The 15,000-nt window shown below is 58.3% G+C and overlaps 1 protein-coding gene across 1 annotated transcript; it reads right to left on the bottom strand.

Moving 5' to 3' along the window:
- Positions 1–6: 6 nt before the first annotated feature.
- Positions 7–12,358, bottom strand: LOC137466071 (collagen alpha-2(I) chain-like; the record flags this gene model as incomplete). Its single annotated transcript, XM_068177983.1, has 7 exons — positions 12,350–12,358; positions 11,184–11,261; positions 8,503–9,070; positions 6,024–6,131; positions 5,124–5,354; positions 3,783–3,973; positions 7–426 (listed from the first exon to the last, which is right to left on the bottom strand). Coding segments are annotated over exons 1-7 (1,605 nt in total), but the record flags the coding sequence as incomplete, so codon positions are not given.
- Between the last annotated feature and the right edge of the window lie 2,642 nt (positions 12,359–15,000).

Consider the following 15,000-nt stretch of genomic DNA (forward strand, 5'->3'; position numbering starts at 1 on the left):
GGACACCCCCGGTGACAACAGTGACACCACCGGTGACACCCCCTGGGCCACCAGGGACACCCCCTGGGCCACCAGGGCCACCACTGACACGGCCAGGGCCACCTGCGTCACCAGGTCCAGCAGCCAGTGGTCCTGGGAGGGGGACAGGGACACCCCTGGTGGCACCGGTGACACCACCAGTGACACCCCCTGGGCCACCAGGGCCACCACCAACACGGCCAGGGCCACCTGCGTCACCAGGTCCAGCAGCCAGTGGTCCTGGGGAGGGGACAGGGACACCCCCGGTGACAACAGTGACACCACCGGTGACACCCCCTGGGCCACCAGGGACACCCCCGGGGCCACCAGGGACACCCCCTGGGCCACCAGGGCCACCAGTGACACGGCCAGGGCCACCTGCGTCACCAGGTCCAGCAGCCAGTGGTCCTGGGAGGGGGACAGGGACACCCCTGGTGGCACCGGTGACACCACCAGTGACACCCCCTGGGCCACCAGGGCCACCACCGACACGGCCAGGGCCACCTGCGTCACCAGGTCCAGCAGCCAGTGGTCCTGGGAGGGGGACAGGGACACCCCCGGTGACACCAGGGACACCACCGGTGACACCCCCTGGGCCACCAGGGACACCCCCTGGGCCACCAGGGACATCCCCTGGGCCACCATTGACACTCCCAGGGCCACCAGGGCCACCACCAACACGGCCAGGGCCACCTGCGTCACCAGGTCCAGCAGCCAGTGGTCCTGGGAGGGGACAGGGACACCCCTGGTGGCACCGCTGACACCCCCAGGGCCACCAGGGACACCCCCTGGGCCACCAGGGACACCCCCTGGGCCACTAGGGCCACCACCAACACGGCCAGGGCCACCTGCGTCACCAGGTCCAGCAGCCTGTGGTCCTGGGAGGGGGACAGGGACACCCCCTGGGCCACCAGGGCCACCCCCGGGGCCACCAGGGCCACCCCTGGGGCCACCAGTGACACTCCCTGGGCCACCAGGGACACACCCAGGGCCACCGGTGACACCCCCTGGGCCACCAGAGCCACCCCTGGGGCCACCGGTGACACCCCCAGGGCCACCGGTGACACCCCTTGGGCCACCAGGGACACCCCCAGGGCCACCAGTGACACTCCCTGGGCCACCAGGGCCACTGCCGGGGCCACCAGGGCCAGCAGCCAGTGGTCCCGGGGTGCAGGGACAGGGGTTGGGGACACCCCCAGGGCCACCAGAGCCACCCCAGGGCCACCAGGGGACCCCTGGGACCCCCCCAGAGCCTGCCCAGGAATTTGGGGTGGTTTTGGGGTGATTTTGGGGAGGTTTTGGGGTGGATTTTGGGGTGATTTTGGGGTGATTTTGGGTCATTTTCCGGGGTGGATTTTGGGGTATTTTGGGGTGATTTTGGGGTGATTTTGGGGTGGTTTTGGGGTGATTTTTGGGGTGATTTGGGGGTGGTTTTGGGGTGAATTTGGGGTGGTTTTGGGGTGTTTTTTTTTGGGTGGTTTTTTGGGGTGATTTTGGGGTGGTTTTGGGTGATTTTGGGGTGATTTTGGGGTGGTTTTGGGGTGATTTTTGGGGTGGTTTTGGGGTGAAATTGGGGTAATTTTTGGGTGATTTTGGGGTGGTTTTGGGGTGGTTTTGGGGTGGTTTTGGGGTGATTTTGGGGTGTTTTGGGGCATTTCCCGGGGTGATTTTGGGGTGATTTTGGGGTGGTTTTGGGGTGATTTTGGGGTGATTTTTGGGGTGGTTTTGGGGTGAAATTGGGGTAATTTTTGGGTGATTTTGGGGTGGTTTTTTTGGGTGATTTTGGGGTGGTTTTTTGGGGGTGATTTTGGGGTGGTTTTGGGGTGTTTTTTGGGGTGGTTTTGGAGTGATTTTGGGGTGTTTTTGGGATGATTTTTGGGGTGGTTTCGGAGGTTTTTGGGCACCTGGATCTCGTTGAAGGCCAGCAGAACGGCAAAGCTCATCTGGTGATTTCGGGGTATTTTTGGGGCAGTTTTTGGGGTTATTTCAGGGACATTTTGGGGTTATTTCAAGGACATTTTTGGGTTATTTCAAGGATATTTTCAGGCTATTTTTGGGACATTTTGGGGCAATTTTTGGGGTGATTTCAAGGACATTTTGGGGCTATTTCAAGGACATTTTTGGGTTATTTCAAGGATATTTTCAGGCTATTTTTGGGGCATTTTGAGGCAGTTTTTGGGGTTATTTCAAGGACATTTTCAGGCTATTTTTGGGGTGTTTTTGGGGCGGTTTCGGGGGTTTTTGGGCACCTGGATCTCGTTGAAGGCCAGCAGAACGGCAAAGCTCGTCAGGTGATTTCGGGGTATTTTTGGGGCAGTTTTTGGGGTTATTTCAGGGACATTTTGGGGCTATTTCTAGGACATTTTGGAGTTATTTCAAGGACATTTTTGGGTTATTTCAAGGACATTTTCAGGCTATTTTTGGGGCATTTTGGGGCAGTTTTTGGGGTGATTTCAAGGACATTTTGGGGCTATTTCTATGACATTTTGGGGTTGTTTCAAGGACATTTTCAGGCTATTTTTGGGCATTTTGGGGCAGTTTTTGGGGTTATTTCAAGGACATTTTCAGGCTATTTTCGGGGTGTTTTTGGGGCGGTTTCGGGGGTTTTTGGGCACCTGGATCTCGTTGAAGGCCAGCAGAACGGCAAAGCTCGTCAGGTGATTTCGGGGTATTTTTGGGGCAGTTTTTGGGGTTATTTCAGGGACATTTTGGGGCTATTTCTAGGACACTTTGGGGCTATTTCTAGGACATTTTGGGGTTATTTCTAGGATATTTTCAGGCTATTTTTGGGGCATTTTGGGCAATTTTTGGGGTGATTTCAAGGACATTTTGGGGCTATTTCTAGGACATTTTGGGGTTGTTTCAAGGACATTTTCAGGCTATTTTTGGGGCGTTTTGGGGGCAGTTTTTGGGGTTATTTCAAGGATATTTTCAGGCTATTTTCAGGCTATTTTCGGGGTGTTTTTGGGGCGGTTTCGGGGGTTTTTGGGCACCTGGATCTCGTTGAAGGCCAGCAGAACGGCAAAGCTCGTCTGGTGATTTCGGGGTATTTTTGGGGCAGTTTTTGTTGTTATTTCAAGGATATTTTGGGGTTATTTCAAGGATATTTTGGGGTGATTTCAAGGACATTTTGGGGTTATTTCAAGGACATTTTCAGACTATTTTTGGGGTGTTTTTGGGGTGATTTTTGGGGCGGTTTCGGGGGTTTTTGGGCACCTGGATCTCGTTGAAGGCCAGCAGAACGGCAAAGCTCGTCAGGTGATTTCGGGGTATTTTTGGGGCAGTTTTTGGGGTTATTTCAAGGATATTTTGGGGCTATTTCAAGGATATTTTGGGGGTGATTTCAAGGACATTTTGGGCTTATTTCAAGGACATTTTCAGGCTATTTTTGGGGTGTTTTTGGGGTGATTTTTGGGGCGGTTTCAGGGGTTTTTGGGCACCTGGATCTCGTTGAAGGCCAGCAGAACGGCAAAGCTCGTCAGGCGATTTCAGGGTATTTTTGGGGCAATTTTTGGGGTTATTTCAGGGACATTTTGGAGTTATTTCAAGGATATTTTCAGGCTATTTTTGGGGCATTTTGGGGCAGTTTTTGGGGTGATTTCAAGGACATTTTGGGGCTATTTCTAGGACATTTTGGGGTTGTTTCAAGGACATTTTCAGGCTATTTTTGGGGCATTTTGGGGGCAGTTTTTGGGGTTATTTCAAGGACATTTTCAGGCTATTTTTGGGGTGTTTTTGGGGCGGTTTCGGGGGTTTTTGGGCACCTGGATCTCGTTGAAGGCCAGCAGAACGGCAAAGCTCGTCAGGTGGTCGCAGGCGCAGACGGTGCCGGGGGGGTCCCCCGGGGGGGGGGTCCCGTTTTTGGGGGGCACCTCCCGACACCCCCCCGTGTCCCAGCGCCCCTCCCGGGGGGTTTCCAGAAGGCGCAGAGGACCCTCCCCCCCAATTTGGGGTCCTGGGGTGGGGGGGGGGGGGCAAAGAGAGGGGGTCAGGGGGGTCCCCACCCCTTTTTTGGGGTCCACGAACCCCCCAAGCCCCCCTCCCCTTTTAGGGTCCCAATTTGGGTCCCCCACCCCAATTTTGGATCCCCCTCCCCATTTTCAGCCCTTCCACCCCCATTTTTTCGGGGTTCCCTCCCACGTTTCTTGGGGTCCCCAGCCTGTTTTTTGGGATCCCCCCCCCCCCTTTTAGGTTCCCCACCCCGTTTTTTGGGGTCCCCACCCCATTTTTTGGAGTCCCCCTCCTTTTTTGGGCTCCCTATCCCCGTTTTCAGCACCCCCACCCCCATTTTTTTGGGGTCCCCACCCCATTTTTTGGAGTCCCCCTCCTTTTTTGGGCTCCCTAACCCCCGTTTTCAGCACCCCCACCCCCATTTTTGGGGGTCCTCAGCCCGATTTTTGGGGTGCCCACCCCATTTTTTTGGGATCCCCCCCCCACTTTTTGTGATTCCCCCCTGCTTCTTGAGGTTCCTCCCCCATTTTTTGGGATTCTCCGCCCGTTTTTGGGGTCCCTAACACAACTTTCAACGCCCCCACCCCCCATTTTTTAGGGTCCCCCACCCCATTTTTGGGAGATTTCCCCCATTTTTTTTTGGATTCCCCCCATTTTTTTTTTGGCATTCCCCCCCCATTTTTTGGGGGCATTTCCCCCCCCCATTTTTTGGGATTCCCCCATTTTTTGGCATTCCCCCCTTTTTTTTTTGATTCCCCCCCATTTTTTTTTGGATTTTCCCCCCCATTTTTTGGCATTCCCCCCTTTTTTTTTGGGATTCCCCCCATTTTTTTTGGATTCCCCCCATTTTTTTTTGGCATTCCCCCCCATTTTTTTCGGCATCCCCCCCATTTTTTGGCATTCCCCCCCATTTTTTTTTTTATTCCCCCCCATTTTTTTTTATTCCCCCCATTTTTTTTGCATTCCCCCCCATTTTTTTCGGCATTCCCCCCCATTTTTTTTGGCATTCCTCCCCATTTTTTTTTGGCATTCCCCCCCATTTTTTTTTTTATTCCCCCCCATTTTTTTCGGCATTCCCCCCGCGTTTTTTGGCATTCCCCCTCCCCTCCCCCATGTTTTCGGGGTCCCCCCGCCGTGTTTCGGGGCGCACTGACCGGGGGCGGGTGCCGGAAGCTCAGGGTGGCCGCGGGGGTGGCGCGGGGCCCCTCGCGGGCGACGAAGGCGGTGGCCACGGTGGCCACGGGCGACAGGACCCGGTAGGAGGGGAAGGCGCGGCCCCGGCGGGGGCGGGGCAGGGACCCCCACCCCCCCCCAGCGCACGGGGGGAGCCCCCTCGAGAGCCTCGGGGAGCCCCCCCAGGGTCAGCAGGACCACCAGGGACAGCCCTGGGGTGGGGAGGAGGGGGGGGACACGTGGAATGAGCCAAAATCCACGGAAATGAACCCAAAATCCCCCCCAAAAATGACCCCAAAATGTCCACGAAATGACCCCAAAATCCCCCAAAAATGACCCCAAAAATGACCCCAAAATCCCCCCAGGGTCAGCAGGACCACCAGGGACAGCCCTGGGGTGGGGAGGGGGGGGGACACGTGGAATGAGCCAAAATCCACGGAAATGAACCCAAAATCCCCCCCAAAAAATGACCCCAAAATGACCCCAAAATGTCCACGAAATGACCCCAAAATCCCCCCAGTGTCCCCAGTGCCATTCCCAGTGTTCCCAGTGTCCCCCAGTGTCCCCCCGGTGTCCCCAGTGTCCCCCCCCACACTGTCCCCCCAGTCCCCCCAGTGTCCCCAGTGCCACCCCCAGTGTCCCAGTGCCATTCCCAGTGTCCCCAGTATCACCCCCAGTGTCCCCCCAGTGTCCCCAGTGCCATTCCCAGTGCCATCCCCAGTGTCCCCCCGGTGTCCCCGCCCCGGTGTCCCCAGTGTCCCCAGTGCCATCCCCAGTGTCCCCCTGATGTCCCCGCCCGGTGTCCCCAGTGTCCCCAGTGCCATTCCCCGTGTCCCCCCGGTGTCCCCGCCCGGTGTCCCCGGTGTCCCCTGCCCCCGTACCGCTGTCCTGGTCCAGGGCCACCTCGGGGGGGACCTCGAGCGTCACCGCGGGGACCTCCAGGGTGACGGGGCCGGGGGGGACACCCCGGGACACGGCCAGGGACAGCGCTGGGGACAGGGACAGGGACAGGGTCACCTCTGTGCCACCCCCGGGGACAGGGACAGGGTCAGGGACAGCGCTGGGGACAGGGACAGGGACAGGGACAGGGACAGGGACAGGGACAGGGACAGGGTCAGGGTCACCTCTGTGCCACCCCCCGGGGACAGGGACAGCACAGGGGACACGGCCAGGGACAGGGACAGGGACAGCGCTGGGGACAGGGACAGGGACAGGGACAGGGACAGGGACAGGGTCAGGGACAGGGTCACCTGTGTGCCACCCCTGGGGACAGGGACAGGGACAGGGACAGGGACAGGGACAGCGCTGGGGACAGGGACAGGGACAGGGACAGGGACAGGGACAGGGTCAGGGTCACCTCTGTGCCACCCCCGGGGACAGGGACACGGCCAGGGACAGCGCTGGGGACAGGGACAGGGACAGGGTCACCTCTGTGCCACCCCTGGGGACAGGGACAGGGACAGGGGACAGGGACAGGGACAGGGTCAGGGACAGCGCTGGGGACAGGGACAGGGACAGGGACAGGGTCACCTCTGTGCCACCCCTGGGGACAGGGACAGGGACAGGGTCACCTTTGTGCCACCCCCAGGGACAGGGACAGCACAGGGGACACGGCCAGGGACAACGCTGGGGACAGGGACAGGGACAGGGACAGGGACAGGGTCAGGGTCACCTCTGTGCCAACCCTGGGGACAGGGACAGGGACAGGGACAGGGACAGGGACAGGGTCAGGGACAGGGTCAGGGTCACCTCTGTGCCACCCCTGGGTACAGGGACAGCACAGGGGACAGGGACAGGGACAGGGTCAGGAACAGCGCTGGGGACAGGGACAGGGACAGGGGTCACCTCTGTGCCACCCCCGGGGACAGGGACAGGGACAGGGACAGGGACAGGGACAGGGTCACCTCTGTGCCACCCCCGGGGACAGGGACACGACCAGGGACAGGGACAGCACAGGGGACACGGCCAGGGACACGGCCAGGGACAGCGCTGGGGACAGGGACAGGGACAGGGACAGGGTCACCTCTGTGCCACCCCTGGGGACAGGGACAGGGACAGGGACAGGGTCAGGGTCAGGGTCACCTCTGTGCCACCCCTGGGGACAGGGACAGGGACAGGGACAGGGTCAGGGTCAGGGTCACCTCTGTGCCACCCCTGGGGACAGGGACAGGGACAGGGTCAGGGTCAGGGTCAGGGACAGGGACAGGGACAGGGTCACCTCTGTGCCACCCCCGGGGACAGGGACAGGGACAGGGACAGGGTCACCTCTGTGCCACCCCTGGGGACAGGGACAGGGACAGGGACAGGGACAGGGTCAGGGACAGGGTCAGGGACAGGGTCAGGGTCAGGGTCAGGGTCAGGGACAGGGACAGGGTCAGGGTCACCTCTGTGCCACCCCTGGGGACAGGGACAGGGACAGGGACAGGGACAGGGACAGGGTCAGGGTCAGGGTCAGGGTCAGGGACAGGGACAGGGACAGGGTCACCTCTGTGCCACCCCCGGGGACAGGGACAGGGTGGGGACAGTGCCACCCCTGGGGTGGGGGACAGGGACAGGGCCACCCTTGGGGACACAGGGCCGGTGTCACCCCTGGGATGGGGACACGGGGAAGGGACAGGAAGGTGGCAGAGGGGACACAGGTGACACTGAGGTGACACCCAGGTGACATTGAGGTGTGACAGGTGACACAGGTGATACTCAGGTGACACAGGTGACATTGAGGTGTGACAGGTGACAGGTGACACAGGTGACACTCAGGTGTGACACAGATGACACTCAAGTGACACAGGTGACACCCAGGTGTGACAAGTGACAGGTGTGACACAGGTGACATTGAGGTGTGACAGGTGACACTCAGGTGACACAGGTGACACTCAGGTGACACAGGTGACACTGAGGTGTGACACAGGTGACACTCAGGTGTGATACCGCTGACATTGAGGTGTGACAAGTGACACAGGTGACACTGAGGTGTGACACAGGTGACATTGAGGTGTGACAAGTGACACAGGTGACACTCAGGTGACACAGGTGACACTGAGGTGTGACAGGTGACACTCAGGTGTGACACAGGTGACATTGAGGTGTGACAAGTGACACAGGTGACACTGGGGTGATACAGGTGACAGGTGTGACACAGGTGACAGGTGACACTGGGGGTGACACAGGTGACACTGGGGTGATACAGGTGACATTGAGGTGTGACACAGGTGACACTCAGGTGTGATACCGCTGACATTGAGGTGTGACAAGTGACACAGGTGACACTCAGGTGACACAGGTGACATTGAGGTGTGACAGGTGACACTCAGGTGTGACACAGGTTACACTCAGGTGACACAGGTGACACTCAGGCGTTACCTGTGCGGGGTGTGGCGACACAGGTGACGTTCCCGGGTGTCCCCGAGGTGACACAGGTGACGTTCCCCGGTGTCGTTGTCCCCAAGGTGACACAGGTGACGTTCCCCGGTGTCGTTGTCCCCGAGGTGGCACAGGTGACGTTCCCGGGTGTCCCCCAGGTGGCACAGGTGACGTTCCCCGGTGTTGGTGTCCCCCAGGTGACACAGGTGACGTTCCCCGGTGTCCCCGAGGTGACACAGGTGACGTTCCCGGGTGTCCCCGAGGTGACACAGGTGACATTCCCAGGTGTCCCCGAGGTGGCACAGGTGACGTTCCCCCGGTGTCCCCGAGGTGACACAGGTGACGTTCCGGGGTGTCGGTGTCCCCGAGGTGGCACAGGTGACGTTCCCCGGTGTCGGTGTCCCCCAGGTGACACAGGTGACGTTCCCCGGTGGCAGCCGCGCCCCCGCCCCCCCGGGCCAGCCCCTCCCCCGCCGCCAGCAGCGCCGAGAGGCGGCGGTGCCGCGCGGGGGGAGGGGCGGCGGCCGGGGACCCCCCCAGCGCCCCCCCCCAGCGCCGCCAGCAGCTCCTGGGGGGACCCCAAAATCAGAGACCCCGAAATGCCCCCAAAAACTGCCCCGAAATACCCCAAAAAACCCCAAAATACCCCAAAAATATCCCAAAAACTGCCCCAAAAACTGTCCCCAAAATACCCCAAAATCAGAGACCCCGAAATGCCCCCAAAAACTGCCCCGAAACCGCCCCAAAAACCCCCAAAATACCCCAAAAATATCCCAAAAACTGCCCCAAAAATATCCCAAAAACTGCCCCAAAAATACCCCAAAAACTGCCCCCAAAAATATCCCAAAAAATCCCAAAAATACCCCCAAAAACTGCCCCAAAATACCCAAAAAACCGCCCCAAAAATACCCCAAAATCAGAGACCCCGAAATGCCCCCAAAAACTGCCCCGAAATTCCCCAAAAACCCCAAAATACCCCAAAAATATCCCAAAAACTGCCCCAAAAATACCCCAAAAACTGTCCCAAAATACCCCGAAAACCGCCCCAAAAACCCCAAAAATAACCCAAAAACTGCCCCAAAAATACCCCAAAAACCGTCCCAAAAACCCCAAAACTGCCCCAAAAATACCCCAAAATACGTCCCAAAAACCCCAAAATACCCTGAAAACCGCCCAAAAAATACCCCAAAATACCCCAAAAACTGCCCCAAAAATATCCCAAAATACCCCAAAAACTGCCCCCAAAATACCCCAAAAACTGCCCCAAAACACCCCAAAAACTGCCCCAAAACACCCCAAAAACTGCCCCAAAAATACCCTAAAATACCCCAAAATACCCCAAAAATACCCCAAAAACTGCCCCAAAAATACCCTAAAATACCCCAAAAACAACCCAAAAACTGCCCCAAAAACCCCAAAAAACGCCCCCAAAACCCCAAAAATACCCCAAAATACCCCAAAAACTGCCCCAAAAATACCCCAAAAACTGTCCCAAAACACCCCAAAAACCGCCCCAAAAACCCCAAAAACTGCCCCGAAAACCACCCCCAAAAATACCCCAAAAACTGCCCCTAAACTGCCCCAAAAACCCCAAATTCCGCCTGGAATCCCCCAAAATCCCTACGGGACCCCTCAAATTCCACCCGGGACCCCCCAAAATCCCCCCGGGACCCCCCAAATTTCACCCGGACCCCCCAAATTCCCCCCAGGAACCCCAAATCCCCCTGGGACACCCCAAATTCCACCCGGGACCCCCCAAATTCCACCCGGGACCCCCCCAAATTCCGCCCAGGACCCCCCAAATTCCCCCCAAGAACCCCAAATCCCCCTGGGACGCCCCAAAATCCCTCCGGGACCCCCCAAATTCCACCCGGGACCCCCCAAATTCCACCCAGGACCCCCCCAAATTCCCCTGGGACCCCCAAATGCTACCCTGGACCCACCAAATTCCCCTCAGGACCCCCCCAAATTCCCCCCCCAAAATCCCCCCGGGACCCTCTAAATTCCCCCGGGAACCCCAAAATCCCCCCCAGGACCCCTCAAATTCCCCCCAGGAACCCCAAATCCCCCTGGGACACCCCAAATTCCAACCGGGACCCCCCCAAATTCCACCCGGGACCCCCCAAAATCCCCCCCAGGACCCCCCAAAATCCCCCCGGGAACCCCAAATCCCCCTGGGACGCCCCAAAATCCTCCCCGGGACCCCCAAAATTCCATCCGGGACCCCAAATCCGCCCGGGACCCCCCCAAAATCCCCCCGGGACCCCCCAAATTCCACCCGGGACCCCAAATCCGCCCGGGACCCCCCAAAATCCCCCCGGGACCCCCCCAAATTCCACCCGGGACCCCCCATATCCCCCTGGGACACCCCAAAATCCCCCCGGGATGCCCCAAATTCCCCCCAGGAACCCCAAATCCCCCTGGGACAAACCCCAAATTCCACCCGGGACCCCCCCAAATTCCGCCCGGGACCCCCCAAAATCCCCCCGGGACCCCCCAAATTCCACCCGGGACCCCCCAAATTCCCCCTGAGAACCCCAAATTCCGCCCGGGACCCCCCCAAAATCCGCCCAGGAACCCCAAAACCGCCCTGGGACCCCCCAAATTCCACCCGGGACCCCCCAAAATCCCCCCAAATCCCCCCAGGACCCCCCAAAATTCCCCCCAGGACCCCCCCAAACCTGGAGGACGCTCCGGGGGTCGCGCCCCCCCCTCAGCTCCCCCGAAATCCGGGCCAGGGTCTCCCCCAAATCACAGCCCTGGGGGGGAGGGGAGGGGTCTCAGGGACCCCCCCAAAATCCCGGGGACCCCCCCCCAAATTCCCCGACCCCCCCCCGCCCCCCCCCAAAAAAAAAAAAAATTTGGGGAGCCCTAAAATCTTTGGGGACCCCCCCACAAGACTGGGGAAATCCCCCCTCCCAAAATTTGGGGACCCCCTCCAAATTTGGGACCCCTCCCCTAAATTTGGGGTGCCCCCCCCCCCAAAATTTGGGGTCCCCTCTCTCACAATCCCCCAAATTTCAGGAGGGGGAGCTCAGGGGGGTTCCCCAAATTTTGGGGTTCCCGCCCAAATTTCGGCTCACCCCCAAAATTTAGGACCCCCCCTCCCAAATTTTGGCATCCCCCCCCCCCCCAAATCTGGGTTCCCCCCCAAATTTTGGGGTCCCCTCCCCAAGTCTGGGGTCTGCCTTCCCCAATTTTAGGGTCCCCCTCCCCAAATTTTAGGGTCCCCTCCCCAATTTTGGGGTCCCCTCCCCAAATTTTGGGGTCCCCACAAATTTTGGGGTCCCCCTCCCCAATTTTGGGGTCCCCCTCCCCTATTTTGGGGTGCCCCTCCCAAATTTTGGGGTCCATTCTCCCCAAATTTTGGTCCCTCCCCAGTTTTTGGGTCCCTTCCCCCATTTTGGGGTCCCCCCTCCCCAATTCTGGGGTCCCCTCCTCTATTTTTGGGGGTGCCCCTCCCAAATTTTGGGGTCCCCTCTCCCCAAATTTTGGTCCCTCCCCAGTTTTTGGGTCCCTTTCCCATTTTGGGGTCTCCCCCCCCCCATTTTGGGATCCCCACAAATTTTGAGGTCCCCTCCCCAATTTTGGGGTCCCCACTCACAAATTTTGGGGTCCCCTCCCCTATTTTTGGGGTCTCCCCATCCCAATTTTCGGGTCCCCCTCCCCAATTTGGGGGTATCCCCCTCCCCTATTTTAGGATCCCTACAAATTTTGGGTCCCCCTCCCCAATTTTGGGGTCCCCCTCCCCTATTTTTGGGGACCCCTCACCTATTTTTGGGGTCCACTCTCCCCAAATTTTGGTCCCTCCCCAGTTTTTGGGTCCCTTCCCCATTTTGGGGTCTACCCCCTCCATTTTGGGATCCCCACAAATTTTGGGGTCCCCTCCCCAATTTTGGGGTCCCCCTCCCAAATTTTGGGGTCCCCTCCCCTATTTTTGGGGTCCCCCTCCCCAATTTTGGGGTCCCCTCTCCCCAAATTTTGGTCTCTCCCCAATTTTGGGGTCTCCCTTTCCCAATTTTTGGGGTCCCCCTCCCCAATTTTGGGGTCACCCTCCCCAATTTTGCGGTCTCCTCCCATATTTTTGGGGTCCCCCTCTCCAATTTTGGGGTCCCCCTCCCCAATTTTCGGCTCCCCCTCCCCAATTTTGGGGTCCCCTCCCCTATTTTTGGGGTTCCCCCTCCCCAGTTTTTGGGGTCTCCCTTTCCCAAATTTTGGGGTCCCCCTCCCCTATTTTGGGGTCCCCTCCCCTATTTTTGGGGTCCCCTCCCCAATTTTGGGGTCCCCCCCAAATTTTGGGGTCCCCCTCCCCTATTTTGGGGTCCCCTCCCCTATTTTTGGGGTCCCCCTCCCCAATTTTGGGGTCCCCCCTCACCTCCTCCTCGGGGCAGATTTCGGGGGGCACCGGCACCGCTGGGGGAGGGGCGGGGGCGTGGTCAGAGAGGGGCGTGGCCACAACAGGGGCGTGGCCAGCCCCACCCCTCCCCAAAATCAAGGAATTTGGGGAATTTTTGGGGTCCCTGGGGGAAAAATTTTGGGGAACCCCCAAAGGTTTTGGGGGGATTTTGGGGATTTGGGGATTTTGGGGTCCCCAGGGGGGAGAATTTTGGGGGTTCTGGGGTGATTTGGGGGATTTTTGGGGTGATTTGGGGTGAATTTTGGGGGTTTTGGGGGGATTTTTTGGGGTTTGGTGTTAATTTGGGGAGGGGTCCCTCTGGGGCGGGGAATTTGGGGTTGGTTTTGGGGGGTTTCGAGGCGATTTTGGGGTGATTTGGGTGATTTTGGGGCAGATATTTTGATTTTTGGGGGAATTTTTTGGCTGATTTTGGGGGGGGTTTAAGATTTTTTGGGGCGATTTTTGGGGTTTGGTGTTAATTTGGGGAGGGGTCCCTCTGGGGCGGGGAATTTGGGGTTGGTTTCGGGGGGTTTCAAGGCGACTTTGGGGTGATTTGGGTGATTTTGGGGCAGATATTTTGATTTTTTGGGGGGATTTTTTGGCTGATTTTGGGGGGTTTAAGATTTTTGGGGTGATTTTTGGGATTTGGTGTTAATTTGGGGAGGGGTCCCTCTGGGGTGGGGAATTTGGGGTTGGTTTCGGGGGGTTTCGAGGCGATTTTGGGGTGATTTGGGTGATTTTGGGGCAGATATTTTGATTTTTGGGGGGATTTTTTTGGGGGATTTTGGGGGGTTTAAGATTTTTGGGGTGATTTTTGGGGTGATTTTTGGGGGTTTGGTGTTAATTTGGGGAGGGGTCCCTCTGGGGCGGGGAATTTGGGGTTGGTTTTGGGGGGTTTCGAGGAGATTTTGGGGTGATTTGGGTGATTTTGGGGCAGATATTTTGATTTTTGGGGAAATTTTTTGGCTGATTTTGGGGGGGGTTAGGATTTTTGGGGCGATTTTTGGGGGGGTTTTTTTGGATTTTGGGGTAATTTGAGGAGGGGTCTCACCTGGACACCCACCAAGGCAGGATTTGGGGGTCCCGGGGGGGGTTTGGGGCTGAATTTTGGGATTTGGGGGCTGATTTTTGGCATTTTGGGGCTGAATTTTGGCATTTTGGGGCTATTTTTGGGATTTTTGGGGTGATTTTTGGGGGGATTTTTGGGATTTTGGGGTAATTTGGGGAGGGGTCTCACCTGGACACCCCCCGGGGCAGGATTTGGGGGTCCCGGGGGGGGTTTGGGGCTGAATTTTGGGATTTTGGGGCTGAATTTTGGCATTTTGGGGTGAATCTGGGGCAATTTTTGGGATTTCTGGTGCGATTTTTGGGGGGATTTTTGGGATTCCGGGGTAATTTGGGGAGGGGTCTCACTTGGACACCCCCCGGGGCAGGATTTGGGGGTCCGGGGCGGGGGGCTTGGGATTTTGGGGCTGAATTTTGGGATTTTTGGGGTGAATTTGGGGCAATTTTTGGGATTTTTGGGGGGATTTTTGGGGGGATTTTTGGGATTCCGGGGTAATTTGGGGAGGGGTCTCACCTGGACACCCCCCCGGGCCCGGGGGTCCCCTGGCGGGGGGGGGACAAGTGGCACTCGAAGCTCCCGGGGGTATTGAGGCACACGGAGCCCCCCTGGCAGAGCCCCTCCCCCCCCTCGGCGCACTCGTCCACGTCTGGGGGGGGAGGGGAGGGGTCAGGGGGGGGCCCAAAATTGGGGAGACCCCCCCCAAAATTGGGGAGAGACCCCCAGAATTGGGGAGGGATCACCAGAACTGGGGAGAGACCCCCAGAACTGGGGAGGGATCCCCCAAAAATTGGGGAGAGACCCCCAAAATTGGGGAGGGATCACCAGAATTGGGGAGAGACCCCCAGAATTGGGGAGACCCCCCCCAAAATTGGGGAGAGACCCCCAAAATTGGGGAGGGATCCCCAAAATTGGGGAGGGATCACCAAAATTGGGGAGAGACCCCCAAAATTGGGGAGGGATCCCCCAAAATTGGGGAGGGATCACCAGAATTGGGGAGAGACCCCCAGAATTGGGGAGGGATCCCCCAAAGTTGGGG

Source organism: Anomalospiza imberbis, unplaced genomic scaffold, assembly GCF_031753505.1.
Source record: "Anomalospiza imberbis isolate Cuckoo-Finch-1a 21T00152 unplaced genomic scaffold, ASM3175350v1 scaffold_1326, whole genome shotgun sequence".
Taxonomy (NCBI): domain Eukaryota; kingdom Metazoa; phylum Chordata; class Aves; order Passeriformes; family Viduidae; genus Anomalospiza; species Anomalospiza imberbis.